General features: G+C 42.4%; 1 protein-coding gene across 1 annotated transcript in view; it reads right to left on the reverse strand.

Moving 5' to 3' along the window:
* The window catches only part of HOOK3 (hook microtubule tethering protein 3), a 104,257-nt gene that overhangs the window by 84,960 nt on the left and 1,390 nt on the right, over positions 1–17,907 (reverse strand). Inside the window, exon 2 of the mRNA XM_082608429.1 lies at positions 11,907–11,992. Coding sequence (XP_082464555.1) covers positions 11,907–11,992 — 86 coding nt within the window. The remainder of the gene's footprint in view (positions 1–11,906; positions 11,993–17,907) is intronic.

The raw sequence follows: 17,907 nt of genomic DNA on the forward strand, positions 1-17,907 counted from the left end.
GGGGTCCTGAGAAGTCTGTTTAAAGACAAATAAGCCTGCTTCCCTGCTAGGGGATACAACCCTGCAGAGCAGGGGAAGCCGTGGGTGCAGCCAAGAGGGGAGAACTCGTAAAGCAAAGATCTTGAGTAGGTGAGAGGCAACGGGACCCAACAGACAACGTGCAGCCGCTGCCTTTACGACAGGACTGCCCCCAGCACAGCTCGAAGGCGATAACGGGCAGTGAGGCGGCCACACTGATGCCGGCGGGGGCAAACGTAGTCGGGGAGTCAACAGAGATTCTCTTGTACGTGTTTCAACTTTCTCAGAAATAGGCGGCCCCTCACCTTGGAAGGTAATCAGAGGAGAGAGTGGGGAAGCGGTGCTGAAGGTCTGCAGAAAGGACAGTGGGAGACGGTCACCCGGAAGAGGGGTAGTGAGAGGGCTGGGGAAGTACCAGATGACCAGGGGTTCACACCGGGAAATGTAAAATGAGACGCCCCAGCATGGCTGTGTCTTTTCCAGCTCGGTTCAGCCGCATAGGTGAGACGCAGAACTGGTGGGATATAAGGTTTAACCAAGTTGTGGTTTAGCTAAAAAAGTACAAAGAAATAAAAAAGGGGGCGGAGGCGCTGAAGATGTTCACAGGGAGTGATTATGACTGACCGCGGGATGTCGGCTGAATAAGAGGCAAGAAAGGGGGGAAGGTGAAGGACAGTGTTGAGACCCCAGCGGCCCTCGAGAGCTGAAGGATGGCTGGAGATGGGCGGCCAGAGAGCGTGAGATGGAAAGACAGGAGGCGGTGGTCAGACGGCGGGAGAGAGCAAACCGCGACCACGGAGGGTCGCAGATTACTGGTGATGATAAGCCATGGGGTATGACCTCGAGAATGAGTGGCTGAAACTGGGTAGAGGATGAGGCCAAAGGAGATGAGTCAAGGAGTTGACAGGCAAGGGTCTGAAGGACCATATCCAAGTGCCCAGGAATTTCAGCAGGGGTGCTACTGGAAAGAGCAGCAGGACGCCTGGATCCAGAGCTGCTGAGAAACGAGAGGGATGAGGTCGTAAGACTCAAAGCTGGGGGGTCTTAGGGAAGCTGTGAGGGGAACGGTCTGGAAGCAGCACTGAGGGGGCACCATGCTGAGCCAAGTGGTACATGAAGAAGAAACAGCCTTACTTAGAAGCCTGCAGAGGCGGTGCTGTTACGAGAGAAGAGGATTCTTTCAGGCCCGAAGCTGATCAGTGCAAAGCAGCGACTGTTCTCTGGCAGGTGTACCCCAGGTTCACCAAGAATCACAGGTTTTACAGCATAAACAGTCCATTCAAGCTCTTGTTGTCTCACACAGAACACGCTGCGCTCTCCAAAGTGGGTGCTGCTTTGTAAAAATCTTTACAAAGGCTAATGTTAATTTTCTTCAAACCAAGAAGTACAAAATAGGAAAGAAAATTCTATACATTTGAGTTTTGATAATATTAAGAGTCACAGCTCCCTAAAAACTTAAGGCCCCCCTCAAGAACAGGTTTTCATTTTGTATTTGTTGATATATAGATGTAAAAGGATAAACTACATCTTAAGTGTTTTCAGTGCCTGATCAATTATTAAAAATTACTTCAATGAACAAGAATCTAATCATCCATGGATGCTGTCTGTCCAGTCATTAGACAGTTCAACATAATCAACATCCTGAAAATATGGAAAAGCAATCTTTGCAATAAATAGTGCAAAAAAAAAGAGACCCTTATATCATACACAAAAAGTAGTAACTCAGAATGTGTCGTACACCTAAATATAAGCATTAAAACTATAATACTTCTGGAGGAAAAGAGAGGAGAAAATCTTAGAGACCCTTTAGGGTTTCTAACCCCAAATCTTAGGGTTTGGTAAAGGTTTCTTGATACAATTAAAAAAAAAACAGGTGAACTAAAAAAATATATTAAATAATAAGCATTTAATAATTAAAACTTTAAAAATATTTGCTCTGCAAAGACACTATTAAGAAAATAAAAAGGGAAGCCACAGGCTGGGAGAAAATATTTTAAAACATACATCTGAGAAAGAACTTGTGTTTAGAATATATAAAGAACTCTAAATTTAATAAAATGAAAACAATTCAATTAAAAAATAGGCAAAACCCACAAAACACAAGGAAGGACACTACATAATGATCAAGGGATCAATCCAAGAAGATATAACAATTGTAAACATTTATACACCCAACAGAGGAGCACCTCAATACATAAGGCAAATGCTAACAGCCATAAAAGGGGAAATTGACAGTAACACAGTAATAGTGGCGGACTTTAACACCCCACTTACACCAACGTATAGATCATCCAGACAAAAAATAAGGAAACACAAGCCTTAAACGACACATTAGACCAATAGACTTAATCAATATCTATAGGACATTCCATCCAAAAGCAGCAGAATACACTTTCTTCTCAAGTGCACACAGAACATTCTCCAGGATAGATCACATCTTGGGTCACAAACCAAGCCTTCGTAAATTTAAGAAAACTGAAATCATATCAAGCATCTTTTCTGACCACAACGTTATGAAATTAGAAATCAATTACAGGAAAAAAACTGTAAAAAACACAAACACATGGAGGCTAAACAATATGCTACTAAATAACCAAGAGATCACTGAAGAAATCAACGAAGAAATAAAAAAACTACCTAGAAACAAATGACAATGAAAACTCGATGACCCAAAACCTATGGGATGCAGCAAAAGCAGTTCTAAGAGGGAAGTTTATAGTAATTCAATCTCACCTCAAGAAACAAGAAAAATCTCAAATAAACAATCTAATCTTACACCTAAAGGAACCAGAGAAAGAAGAACAAACAAAACCCAAAGTCAGTAGAAGGAAAGAAATCATAAAGATCAGAGCAGAAATAAATGAAAGAGAAACGAATAAAATACTAGCAAAGATCAATAAAACTAAAAGCTGGTTCTCTGAGAAGATAAACGAAATTGATAAACCTTTAGCCAGACTCATCAAGAAAAAAAGGGAGAGGACTCAGATCAATAAAATTAGAAATGAAAAAGGAGAGGTTATAACTGACACCGCAGAAATACAAAGGATCATGAGACTACTACAAGCAACTATATGCCAATAAAATGGACAACCTGGAAGAAATTGACAAATTCTTAGAAAAGTACAACCTTCCAAGACTGAACCAGGAAGAATTAGAAAATATGAACAGACCAACCACAAGTAACGAAATTCAAACTGTGATTAAAAATTTTCCAACAAGCAAAAAAGTCCAGGACCAGATGGCTTCACAGGTGAATTCTATCAAATATTTAGAGAAGAGCTAAAACAGATCCTTCTCAAACTCTTCCAAAAAATTACAAAGGGAGGAACATTCCCAAACTCATTCTACGAGGCCACCATCACCCTGATACCAAAACCAGAAAAAGATATCACAAAAAAAGAAAATTACAGGCCAGTATCACTGATGAACATAGACGCAAAAATCCTCAACAAAATACTAGCAAACAGAATCCAACAACACATTAAAAAGATCATACACCATGATCAACTGGGATTTACCCCAGGGATGCACGAATTCTTCAATATACGCAAATCAATCAATGTGATACACCATATTAACAAGTTGAAGAATAAAAACCATACGATCATGCAGAAAAAGCTTTCAACAAAATTCATCACCCATTTATGATAAAAAACTCTCCAGAAAGTGGACATAGAGGGAACATACCTCAACATAATAAAGGCCATATATTACAAACCCATAGCAAACATTATTCTCAACAGGGAAAAACTGAAAGCATTTCCTCTAAAACAGGGAACAAGACAAGGGTGCCCACGCTTGCCACTAATATTTAACATAGCTTTGGAAGTCCTAGCCACGGCAATCAGAGAAGAAAAAGAAATAAAAGGAATCCAAATTGGAAAAGAAGTAAAAGTGTCACTGTTTGCAGATCACATGATACTATACATAGAAAATCCTAAAGATGCCACCAGAAAACTACTAGAGCTAATCAATGAATTTAGTAAAGTTGCAGGATACAAAATTAATATACGGAAACCTCTTGCATTCCTATACACTAACAATGAAAGATGAGAAAAAGAAATTAAGGAAACAATCCCATTTACCACTGCAACAAAAAGAATACCTAGGAATAAACCTATCTAACAAGGCAAAAGACCTGTACACAGAAAACTATAAGATACTGATGAAAGAAATCAAAGATGACACAAACGGATGGAGAGATATACCATGTTCTTGGATTGGAAGAATCAATATTGTGAAAATGACTATACTACCCAAAGCAATCTACACATTCAGTGCAATCCCTATCAAATTACCACTGGCATTTTTCACAGAACTAGAACAAAAAATTTTACAATTCGCATGGAAACACAAAAGACCTCGAATAGCAAAAGCAATCTTGAGAACAAAAATGGAGCTGGAAGAATCAGACTCCCTGACTTCATACTATACTACAAAGCTAGAGTAATCAAGATAGTACGGTACTGGCACAAAAACAAAAATATAGATCAATGGAACAGGATAGAAAGCCCAGAGATAAACCCACACACCTATGGTCACCTAATCTATGACAAAGGAGGCCAGAATAGGCAATGGAGCAAAGACAGCCTCTTTGATAAGTGGTGCTGGGAAAACTGGACAGCTACATGTAAAAGAATGAAATTAGAACACTCCCTAACACCATACACAAAAATAAACTCAAAATGGATTAAAGACCTAAATGTAAGGCCACACACTATAAACCTCTTAGAGGAAAACATAAGCAGAACACTCTTTGACATATATCACAGCGAGATCTTTTTTGACCCACCTCCTAGAGTAATGAGAATAAAAACAGAAATAAACAAATGGGACCTAATTAAACTTAAAATGTTTTGCACAGCAAAGGAAACCATAAACAAGACGAAAAGACAACACTCAGAATGGGAGAAAATATTTGCACCTGAAGCAACTGACAAAGGATTAATCTCCAAAATATACAAACAGCTCATGCAGCTAAATATCAAAAAAAACAAACAACCCAATAAAAAAATGGGCGGAAGGCCTAAACAGACATTTCTCCGAAGAAGACATACAGACGGCCAACAAACACATGAGAAGTTGCTCAACATCACGAATTATTAGAGAAATGCAAAATCAGACCTACAATGAGGTATCATCTCACGCTGGAGAGGGTGTGGAGAGAAGGGAACCCTCATGCATTGTTGGTGGGAATGTAAATTGATACAGCCACTATGGAGAACAGTATGGAGGTTCCTTAAAAAACTAAGAATAGAACTACCATGTGACCCAGCAATCCCACTACTGGGCATATACCCTGAGAAAACCATAATTCAAAAAGACACATGCACCTCAATGTTCACTGCAGCACTATTTACAATAGCCAGGACACGGAAACAACCTAAATGTCCATCAACAGAGGAATGGATAAAGAAGATGTGATACATATATATAATAGAATATTACTCAGCCATAAAAAGGAACAAAATTGGGTCATTTGTAAAGACATGGATGGACCTAGAGACTGTCATACAGAGTGAAGTAAGTCAGAAAGAGAAAAGCAAATATCGTATATCAACACATATATGTGGAATCTGAAAAAATTGGTATAGAGGATCTTATTTACAAAGCAGAAATAGAGACACAGACATATGTTTGGATACCAAGGGGGAAAGGGGGGCGGTGGGATGAATTGGGAGATTGGGATTGACATATATACACTACTATGTATAAAATAGGTAACTAATGAGAACCTGCTGTATAGCACAGGGAACTCTATTCAATGCTCTGTGGTGACCTAAATGAGAAGGAAATCCAAAAAAGAGGGGATATATGGATACATATAGCTGATTTACTTTGCTGTACAGTAGAAACTAACATAATATTGTAAAGCAACTATACTCTAATAAATATAAATAAATGAATAAATGAATAAATAAATAAATAATAGGCAAAAGATTACAGCAAACAGGAGAGGTTGTGGAGAAAGGGAACTCTCCTACACTGTTGGTATAAGCTGGTGCAGCCACCATGGAGAACAGTATTCTAAAAATATCAACAGAACTACCATATGATCCAGCAATCCTACTCCTGGGCATGTATCTGTAGAAAACTCTACTTGGAAAAGACACCTGCACCCCAGTGCTCACTGCAGCTCTATTCACAACAGCCAGGACATGGAAGCCACCTAAGTGTCCATCGACAGATGAGTGGATGAAGACGATGTGGTACATATATACAGTGGGATATTATTCAGCCATAAGAAAGAATGAAATAATGTCATTTGCAGTAACACGGATGGACCTAGAGACTGTAACACTAAGTGAACTAAGTCAGACAGAGCAAGACAAATACCATATGATGTCACTTATAAGTGGAATCTAAAATATGACACAAATGAACTTATTTACAAAAAAGAAACAGACTCTTAGACGTAGAAAACAAATTTATGGTTACCAAAGGGGAAAGGAGGTGAGGGAGGGATAAATTAGGAGACTGATATGAGCAGAGACAAACTACTATGTATATAAACAACAAGGTCCTACTGTATAGCACAAGGAATGGTATCCAATATCCTGTGATAAACCATAATGGAAAAGAATATGAAAAAGAATATATATGTATAACTGAATCACTTTGCTGTACAGCAGAAATTAACACATTGTAAATCAAGTATACTCCAATAAAAAATAAGTAAACATAAAAATTTTCAAAATTCCTATACTGATGAATGAAGGAATACACTGTTTACAGGGTATAATGATGCCTTTAGCTAACTGAAATAATACCAACAGCTAAAATTTCTTGTAAGCTCACTACATTCCAGGTACTCTGAAAATATAGGTAGTTTCCCCAACTTACAGATAAGAGAACTGAGGTACAGGAAGGTTATGGGCCCAAGGTCAAGCATCCATTAAGGGACAGCCAAGATTCAAAGGCAGGTGTGGCCACAAACTCCTAACCCCACCTGCGCCTCACTGCCTTGACCCAGTGCCCGCGGGTGGGGAAGTGTGTGGACGTTGAGCATGTGGCCACCAGTGTGTGGACACGGTCTGGCCAGCTGCCCCTCAGAGGGCCCCATAGTCCCAGGGATGTCCCAGATCCCAGAGTCATGGTGGGGCACTGGGCTTGCACTCCCAGAAATTAAAAACAAACAAGAAAAGATTACAGCAAACAATTCGCCCAAGAAGATACATATATGTATGCATATATATATATATATATATATATACAGTAAATGTATATAAATACAAGAAATACAAGAAAAGATTCCCGACATCACCAGTCATTATAGAAATACAAATAAAATCTACAATGAGCACCACTAGACGGCCACTAGAATGTCTATAATTAAAAAGAGCAACCCCAGCAAGTGCTGGTGAGGCCATGGTGCAATTGGAACGCTGACACGCTGCTTGTAAACACATAAATGGTACGTCCGCTTTGGAAGCAGTTTGGCAGTTTCTCAAATATTAAACTTACCCCTGCCACATGTTGCAGCCATTTCACCCCTAGTTGGAACTTCACCCCAGAGAAACGGCAGCATATGTCCATACAAAGATGTGGACACTGATGTTCACAGCAGCTCTATTTGTAACAGCCCAAAACTACAATAACCCAGGAGTTCCTCAGCAGCCGAACGGCTGGATGGATTGTGGTATATCCATACAATGGAATATGCATGGACTATATTAAGACAGGCAACAACATGAATAAATCTCAAAATTTTATGTTGCATGAAAGAAGCCACAACCTCTCCCTCAAAAACTAAAACATACTGTAAGCCCATTTACATAAATTTGTGTAAAATGCAAATTAATCTACAGCAACAGAAAGCAAATCCGTGGTTGCCCTGGGGATGGGAAAGGGGTGGCTGGAAGGAAGGACTGAGGAAACTCTTTGAAGTGACTGGGATGTTCATTATCTTGATAGTTTCCCGGACATCTCCACAGGTAAAAAAAATTTATCAAATTCTACACCTAAAAATGTGTAATTTACTGTATGTCAGTTTCATTTCAATAAAGCTGTTAAAAAAGGAGGGGGTAAGTGCTCAAAAGACATGAGCTGGCGAGCCATGAAAAGACACGGAGGAACCTTAAATGAACATCACTAAGTGAAAGAAGCCATCAGAAAGGTAAACAGGCTGTGTGATTCCAGCTACCCAACAACCTGGGAAAAGCACAACTGTGGAGACAGTAAAAAGATCAATGACTGAAGGAAGGGGTGGGGGATGACTAGGGGGAGCACAGGGGATCTTCAGGGCAGAAACTATTCTGTATGATGCTATAAGGAAGGATACATTTGCCCAAACCCACAGAATGTACAGCACGGAGTGACGGCTACCGTAAACTGTGGACTTGGGGTGATGCTGATGCATCAACTGTAACAAATGGACCATCTGGTGGGGGGATGCTGACAGTGGGGGGAGTTCTGTGTGGGGGCAGGGAGCATGTGGGAACTCACCATACTTTTCGCTCAGTTTTTAAAAACTTCTTTTATTGTAGTAAAATACACGTAAAGGGCTTCCCTGGTGGCGCAGTGGTTGAGAGTCCGCCTGCCGATGCAGGGGACACGGGTTCGTGCCCCGGTCCGGGAAGATCCCGCGTGCTGCCAAGCGGCTGGGCCCGTGAGCCATGGCGGCTGAGCCTGCGCGCCTGGAGCCTGTGCTCCGCAACGGGAGAGGCCACAACAGTGAGAGGCCCGCGTACAGCAAAAAACAAAAAAATACACATAAAATTTACCATCTAAGCCACTGTTAAGTGTACAGTGGCATTAAGTACATTAAGTACATTCACGTACTTAATGGTTGTGCAAGCATCATCACTACCCACCTCCAGAACTTTTTTTCATCTCGTACTGAAACTTTTTTCCACTCAGTTTCTCTGTGAAATGAAAAGTGCTCTAAGAAAACAAAGTCTACTAATTAAAAACAAACAAACACACAAAAACCAGGGGGACGTGAACCTACACGGATGAACAGAAAGACAGAAGGCAGCAATAAGATGTTGGAAGCAGGAAAGCAGACGAGCAGACAATGACTTAAAAGACGAGAGAGAAATAAATTATACTAACAACAAGCCTCCTGAGGTCTATTCACATCTGAAACATACACGTTTCTCACGTAGCTCAGACAAAATGAAGAGATCTGCCACTTCTCTCAGCAACCACACTCCACTGGCTTTCCCCGTACCTCTCTGGTCCCTCTGCTGGTAGACGTTCTAACCGACAACTAAATGCCAGAGTTCTTCAAGGCTCAGGCTTGTTTTCTTCTTACCCTATACTCTTCCCTGAGTGATTTAATCCACACTCGTGGGCTTCAATTAAGAAACACCCAAATTGAGGTCTCTGGTTTGGACTCTTCTGAATGCTAGCCCTGCGGAGACGACTGCTAACTTAGAAATGTTCACGATTTCTCTATAGTGCGTGTTACACTAGCAGTTTTGTTTCCTTGGCCAGTTAACATCCGTTTCCCCAGGTTATAAACTCTCTGAACACAATCACCCTGTGGACTGGGGCTCATCCTTGCGTCACCAGTGCTGGATGCAGAGCAGCCGTTCAATAAACATCAAACTGACAAAGGAGGAGGCTTCTGTGAAGCTGTTATTATGCGACTATTTAAACAGACGATAGAAAACAGCATGAATGAATCACACAGACATTATGTGGAGTGAAAGAAGTCAAACACAAAAGAGTATAAACTACATGACTCCACTTATAAGAATGATGGTGTAGAAATCAGAACCATGGCTATCTCTGAGGCAAGGGCATTGATTAGGGAGGGGCATGAGGGGGACCATTTGGGGGCTCAAAATGTCGTACAGTTCAGTCTGGGTGGCGGTGACGTGGATGTGTGTATACATGTGTGCATATACATACAATATATACATACTGCACACAAATTAATCACTTCTTTTAGTATGCTTTTCGGTCTACACTATACCACAACAAAAGGATAAAAGGAACGCATTTTTGGAAAAAAAAATGTAAAAAACTAAACATTGATGAGAAATATGCCCACAAGACTTTGGTAAATGAGAATAACCACTCTGCAGAATATAATGCATGTTACGATCTTGATTTGGTAAAATAATACACTCACACAGTCTTTCTTCTGGTTTCTACAATAGAAATCCTACCCAAGCTAACAAGCAAAATATTCATTTAATGACACATACCTGGAAAGCTCACGTAGCTAGGCCCACTTGCCCACACATAATTTTTATTAAGAGCTGCACTGAAACTCTCTAGACCAGGGGTCCCCAACCCCCAGGCCGTGGACCGCTACCGGTCCGCGGCCTGTTAGGAACCGGAACGCACAGCAGGAGGTGAGCGGCAGGCGAGTGAGCGAAGCTGCATCTGCCGCTCCCCATCGCTCCCCATCACCCGCATTTCTGCCTGAACCATCGGCCCCATCGCTCGCGTTACCGCCTGAACCAACCTCCCCATCACCCGCGTTACCGCTGGAACCAACCTCCCCATCACTCGCGTTACCCGCGGAACCAACCTCCCCATCACCCGCGTTACCCACGGAACCAACCTCCCCATCGCCCACTTTACCGCCGGAACCAACCTCCCCATCGCCCGCGTTACCCGCGGAACCAACCTCCCCACCACCAGCGTTACCGCCGGAACCAACCTCCCCATCACCCACGTTACCCGCGGAACCAACCTCCCCATCACCCGCATTACCGCCAGAACCAACCTCCCCATCACTCGCATTACCGCCTGACTCACCACTCCCCCACCATCCATGGAAAATTTGTCTTCCACGAAACTGGTCCCTGGTGCCAAAAAGGCTGGGGACCGCTGCTCTAGACCATTCAAAAGCTAAACGTTATTAGGGCACCACTCAAAAGTGTCCACGAAAATCACAAGACCCCTCTTCTCAGTGCTAGACCAAGGCTGGTCAGTTTCAAGCGAGCCTTCTTGAGCTCTGCCAGAAAGTCTGCATGCCTGTATGTCTGGAGAGATGTAAGGTGCAGAAGAAAGGTACAGCAAGCTATAGTTTTCAAGCATGAACTGCCAGTGTGAAAGGCAGGTAGATTCTCTGAAATGCAGGCGTTTGAGAAGCTTCCAGACGGGCAGCTCTACACAGCTCACTGCAAGGGGAGCAACGGCAAGAATCCTTTCGTGATGATACTGATTCTCAACAGAGCTGCAGGAAATCTCAGCAAGTCCCATGTAAATTCTTTAGTGTCTCAGGCTGACAAGGGCTCAGGGCTTCAAAAGACAAAAGTATCCCCCAAATCACATCAAACTTACTGACATCTTAAATTCACAGGTAATCCTTTATTTGAAAAATTCCTAGGTCAGAAGTTGAAGACAGCCATACGATATCAATTTTACAACTATTATGTTTTCACCCTGCCTCTAGGTGGAGCTTACACTGTGTGTGTGTGTGTGTCTGTCTGTCTGTCTGCAGACGGGTGTGGGGGGAAGCAGCAGGTAACAAATAAGCAAGCAAAATACATGGTATACGATATGGTGTTACCTACTTCTGAGAAGCATACGGAAGGTTAAAAGGGAAACGGAGCACAGGGCATGGCTATCGCTTATTTTCTAGCTGGTAAGACGACGTCTGAGTAGAGCCCTAAAGACAGAGTAGACCTCTCAGATCCTTCTATGATGGCAAAATCTGGACGCTAACAGGAAAATGTCTGCCAAGCTTACGCTGAAAACCACAGGAAGAAAGAATTCTGCTGAAGCCGCTGGAGTACTGCAGCAATTGCGGCCTGGCAGCCGGTCCATCTGTACCTAAACGAGCGCAGAACCACCTGTGCCGCTCAGTTCTCGGTCTCCGTGCAACACGTGTTTCATGCAAGCACTTTATTTTTTTGTCCATGTTTTCAATCTAATAAATATCCAGGTATAATAACATACAAAAAGATAAAGCAATTTATTCTTACATCTTTTGGAGAACCTGGGCCATCACAACCCCATTCGTTAAATCTTCCACGGTCTGGCATGGTGCATCCACATTAAATGTCTGGATCTGGAAAAAGGAAATAAAAAAAAGAGAAAAAAAGACTCCATGGTTAACCATATAGAAGAATTCTTAGACCTCTTCCACCTCATCCTGGGAGTTGAATAAGTTTTAAAAAGCAGAACACTGTGAAATGTTTTCCCATACGGGAAGTTGCCCACAGCTTGCTATTGCAATTTTTTCCTTTTGGTGAAAGAGAAATGGTGGTGGACACTGGGCGGCTTCTCTGCATTCATCCTCCTCACAGAAAATCATCTAAGAAAGTCATGGTACCCTCATCCCCTCTGCCAGTGACTGGCTCATGGGTGCACAGGCAAAGACAATTTGGACCAAACAGATGCAAACAGAGGCTTACTTGGGCTTCTGGAAAAGAAAAGCCCACCTCCCCTTGGTGTGAATAAACGTGCTGGTTGCTTCAACTGCCACGAGCAGTCATCTTGTTGACCGTTAGGATGAGGCCAATGCAGTGGATGGCAGAGAAGAGGAACAGAAAGAACGGGGTCCTTGAGGCCAAAATTGAACCACTAAACTAAAAATCTAGAAGCCTCCTATGATGTGAGATACATTTCTTCTTCGTGCCTGGCCAAGCTGAGATTTCTTTTACTCAGAACCAAAATATCTTTATACAGATGTAGAAATCACACAGTTAGGTTATTCAGTTCATTTTGATTTTAAATGTATTATGAATCAGAACTAACATAACATGGCTGAGAATTAGTAGAAATTATTTCTGAGCAAGATAATAATACAGCTGAGCCAGCAATGATTCTACTCAGGAGCACAACCAGGACTTAGAAGGCAGTAAATCACTGAGAATAGAAAGACACAAGCCATGCTCTGCTGTTTATAGGTTGTAAAATGGAGGAGTATGGTAATCAGAGGAAGAGATAAAACAGGGAAGAGAGCAGAACGGGGAAAGACAGGGTTAAAGAAGGAAGCATCGTTGTGCAAAACCTCTCAAGTCACGTTAGGACTTCATCCTCGGAGCAAGGAGATTCTAAGGATTCTAAGCAAAGGATTCTAAGCAGGAGGGTGAGGCCATGAGATCTGCATCGTATAAGGATCACAGCAGCTGCATTATGAAGAAAGGCTTGCAGGGAGACCTATGTTAATAGGTTTGTATGTTAACACATGAGGTCAAACTAGGTAATGACAATGGAAACCCTGCAAATGATGGTCAGGGGACCATCTGTCTTCAATACATTTTTACTTACAGGGTTATATTCCTAGAAGTAAATTTGCTGGATCAAAGTGTACGAACGTTTTAAGGTTTTTGATAAATATTGCCAAACTACCCTGAACAAGTGCTGTAGCAATTTACTAACAGTTGGTGAGCGTCCACTTCTCTGTGCCGTGTCATCTATCAAATCTTCAAAAAAAGAACTACGAGCAAGTGCTGTCAGCAGCTTCTTCATATTTCTGACAGTCTTGTGGGTAGAGATGGTTATGGTGGCGGGAGCTAAGGAAATGGCCTTAAAGATCGCATAGCAGGTGGTTTCTACTTAGGTGTCTACTTGGGAGAGGTAATGAAAAGAGGGCCCTTGCAGGCTACCCCCTGACACTAACCTTATACATGCAGAGGTTCAATAAATCGTTAGTAAATGAATAAATGGACCAAATAAACATCATCTGTAGGAAATGATACTGAATTTCACTCCACACTCTCTCCAGTCGCCTCGTCAATGGTACTGTGGTAATAACAATGCAGTGTGAAAAGAAAGAAGCACCCACTTTCGTTTTACAGTTGCTGAATTCATCTCTTTCTTGTAGGCTTAGAATGAAAAAGAGCAGAGGTGAGGGCCACACCTCACTCATCTCTTGATCACCGACCTGGCCCCGAACAGCCCTCACTGAACACGCTCTGCATGTAAACTAACTCCATCCCCAGCTTTGCTCCTAATCGGCTGGCTGTGTGACCTTGGATATGCCACTTTACATTTCATGTCAGTTTTTCAATCTAGAAATTGAGAAAAATACCTTATGGAAGGGTGTGTTGCTTAAAGAATGAAAGAGAAAACAAATGGACATTACGTATTTGTAAAAGTCTTACGCAGTAGTTCCCAGACCCGGGTGTACACCCGAATCATCTGGGAAGTTGAAGAAGGCTGGGAGTTTATTTTTAACAAGTTCATCAAATAATGCTATGTGGCGGGGCACTGCTTTGGCACTTGGAACCCTCTGATCCAAAGGGTTCTGATCCAAACCCACTACCAAATGTAAAGGATGAAAGATCAGAAAACTGCCTCTGGCCAAGCATAAGGAAAAGCTCAATAAAGCAGGTAATTCAATAATGCAAATAATTTACTTGTCAGACTATATCTGTTTCTCTCTTGGGACTTAAAACTATGTTCATTTTGATTTTTTTTTTTTTTTTCTTTGTGCTGTATGCGGGCCTCTCACTGCTGTGGCCTCTCCCGTTGCGGAGCACAGGCTCCGGATGCGCAGGCCCAGCGGCCATGGCTCACGGGCCCAGCCGCTCCGCGGCATATGGGATCTTCCCGGACCGGGGCACGAACCCGTATCCCCTGCATCGGCAGGCGGACTCTCAACCACTGCGCCACCAGGGAAGCCCCCATTTTGATTTTTTAAATGCGGCTTCCAAACAATTATTTTCTCTGAATTGGCTCTTGAGGTAAATAGTCGCTCATGAAGGCTAGAGGATGTCCACCTCTGCTTTGAGATAAAAGTAAAGTAGATCCCAGAGAAACTCTCTCTATGGAGTTTCCTTTTGAGGCGATAAAAACGTTCTTGGAATCAGACCGTGGTGATGGCTGCACAACCTGCGATCACACTACAAAGCACTGAATTGTGCACTTTTAAAAGAACTTTATGGTACGTGTGTTTTAATTTTTAAAAAAATCTATCACCCACCAGTTCTCATAAATTCTGAGTTAAAATCTACAGGGTGTTTCAGGACAGCAGTAAAAAAAAATTTTTTTTAATGTACTTATTTTATTTTTGGCTGCATTGGGGTCTTTGTTGCTGCACGCAGGGGCTACTCTGTTGCAGTGCACTGGCTTCTCATTGCGGCGGCTTCTCTTGCTGCAGAGCACGGGCTCTAGGTGTGCGGGCTTCAGTAGTTGTAGCATGCGGGCTCCAGAGTGAAGGCTCAGTAGCTGTGGCTCGTGGGCTCTACAGCACAGGCTCAGTAGTTGTGGTTCGCAGGCTCTAGCACGCGGGCTCAGGAGTTGTAGCGCATGGGCTTAGCTGCTCTGCGGCATGTGGGATCTTCCAGGACCAGGGCTCAAACCCGTGTCCCCTGCATTGGTAGGCGGATTCTCAACCACTGCGTCACCGGGGAAGCCCAATAAGTAGAGTAAAATTTAAAGATAATTGCACTTAACCACATTAGGGCGTGACACGCTGCCGGAAGGGTCATAACCTCTCTTTTAATTCCAAGGAGCTCTATTAACACCATCCAACTTCCACCTCACCTTCCCCCACAAAAGCATGAGAAGCGTAAAGCATGAGATCACCTGGAATTACTATCTCTAGAGTAGTCATTCTCAACCAGGGGCAATTTTGCTCCCTATGAGACAGTTTTAGTGGGAACAACTAAGTGGGTGCTATTGGCATCTAGTAGGTAGAGACCAGGATGACAGAGTAGTGCCCAGAACAAAAATGATCCAGCCCAGAATGTCCGTAATGCTACGGTTCACAAACCTTGCTCTGGAGCCGTGGTTCTCAAAAGCGTAGGCCTCAGGCCACTAATGGCGCCACCTGGAAACCTGTTAGAAATGAAGACTATCAGGCCCTGGCTCAGCCCTACTGAATTAGACTCTGGAATCAGGGCCTTGCAGTCAGCCTTTTAACAAGCCCTCCAATTATGCTGATCAATACTAATGCATAGGAAACATTGCTTAGTGTTAAAGTGAATGCAGTCAAAACATAGGTGAAGTTTCTTGTCCAAAGCTACCCACAGTTAGTAGGAAGCAAAGTCAGGATTTGAACCCAGGTGGTCAAATTTCAGAACCTATACTCTTAGCTAACATGTCATATTGGCCCTCAGTTTAAAAAAAAAAAAAATTAAAGCTTTAAAAAATATACATGCTTTTGTACATCTGATTCCTTTATTCCTCCATTAGAGGACCTAAGAGTTAGGAAGGACAGAGAGAATGGAAGGGGGGAGATACCACCACAAAAATTATACTCTCCCTAATTGTAAACACCAACATGCCATTTTACAGGCTGCTAAATATGAAAATTACAAGGATATGTTAATGTTGCTGAGTTTCCCGGAAGAAATGTACTGAACCTGTGTGGTCATGATTCTTGCTCCACTTAGCTTTGTGCCATTAGTTGGCGGCATTCCAGAGTCTTTCTGGTTTTTCAGTCTCTTTAACCTAGGAAAGAGCAATCTTTCCATGTCCCGTTCAAGAAATTAGGCTTGACAGGTGTAATAGGTAGGGCAGATTTCTTCTAACAGGTAAGAGTACATTTTGACTCAGAGGGTGGGGAGAGAGGTTAAGAGTGGAAACTTTCCAGCACATCCTGCTCAACTTTCTTACTGCATAAACTTTGATGCGGAATTTAAGCTTAAACCATTTTCCCTTGGTAGGATGATACTTTGTCTCTTAACAAGCATTCCTCTTTCAACAAAAATGTGGAACATTTGGTTCTTGGGCTAGTAACCTTTCTGATACAATAGCAATTTATCCAGCATTTGGGGCACTGAGAGGTTCCACAGAAATGAACTCTGCATAGGTGGCTAATAGGCATCCCTCTAAGTGCCTGAGTTCTTATTTTAACCACCTCTGGTGGAAGAACTTCTAATATGTACTACATACCTCTGATCTCAAACTAAATGCTGTGTAGTGAAAATAAACTTTTATTTGATATTCAGGATCATAATTATGATCTTCGGTAACTGAATGTGGAGGCTCTTGACGTATACAAGGCTGTCAGCTCAAAGACTGCCCAGGCTGAACCTCTCGGGTCTTCTCTGTCACTGACAGCTGCCTGCATTTTGCTGAATGTGGCAGCCACCCTCTCACCGGCTGTGTGCAAAGAAACTGCACAACCAAGTTGGCTAGAACTTTATGCAAAACAGAGCAAATGATTCTAAACGGGGGTCCTTTCTTAGGAATGTATAGGATACATTTCCCCCCCTTACTTCTGGTTTTGGAACTGTGTTCGGCATTCATCTGGCCTTCGGCTATGAGGGGAGCTACTGGAGTGAATGCACATTTTCAGCTACGGCAGACACTTTCCACGTGGACATTTATTCTGCTTTTTATAACAACAACGAAAAGAGAACAAACCCAGCGTTTAACCTCAACTTTATTTTGAAACATTTCAATGTACAACGTTTTAAAATGTTTCCAAATTTTAGAATTGTATATCTTTGTTTGCACTCTGCCCTCCAGTTTTGTCACTGATAATCTCTTCCCCAGGAATTTTCCTTGATGAGCCTTCCAGTGAAATTTCAAAAAGCCTTTTTTTCTACAAAACCAGACTCCTTGACCTCTCTCTAGAGCTGATAACCTGGATTGCCTCTATTTTCTTAACATTTTACCAGATTTTAAATAGATGTGGGCATAGTGTGCTTCTGTTAGTACCCCTTCAGACGTCTCTCTGTGATTCTTCCTCTGTATTTTTATTAGCATTTCTCACCCAAATAACTGCACTGACCACCACCTTCTGGCAGATGCCCTTCAAACACACCTCTGTTTCCGTGACTCGTCTTTCTAGACTTTAAACAACGTAACCCTACTTCAGATTCAATGTTTCCTCATCTTTGCCCTCTTGCCTTTTTTTTCTAGCACTGAAGGAGGTGGACTCAAAACTGCACACCTTCAGATCCTCAGTCTTCTGTTTACAACCTCTGCCAAATCCATTCCTTCCACAGTATCAAAGAATGTGGTAATTCTTTCCTTTCTCTCTCCCCTACCTAATCAAACTGTGGCCACATTATGCGGCTTATC

Source organism: Mesoplodon mirus, assembly GCF_964341445.2.
Source record: "Mesoplodon mirus genome assembly, chromosome: 20".
In the NCBI taxonomy this organism is placed as follows: Eukaryota; Metazoa; Chordata; class Mammalia; order Artiodactyla; family Ziphiidae; genus Mesoplodon; species Mesoplodon mirus.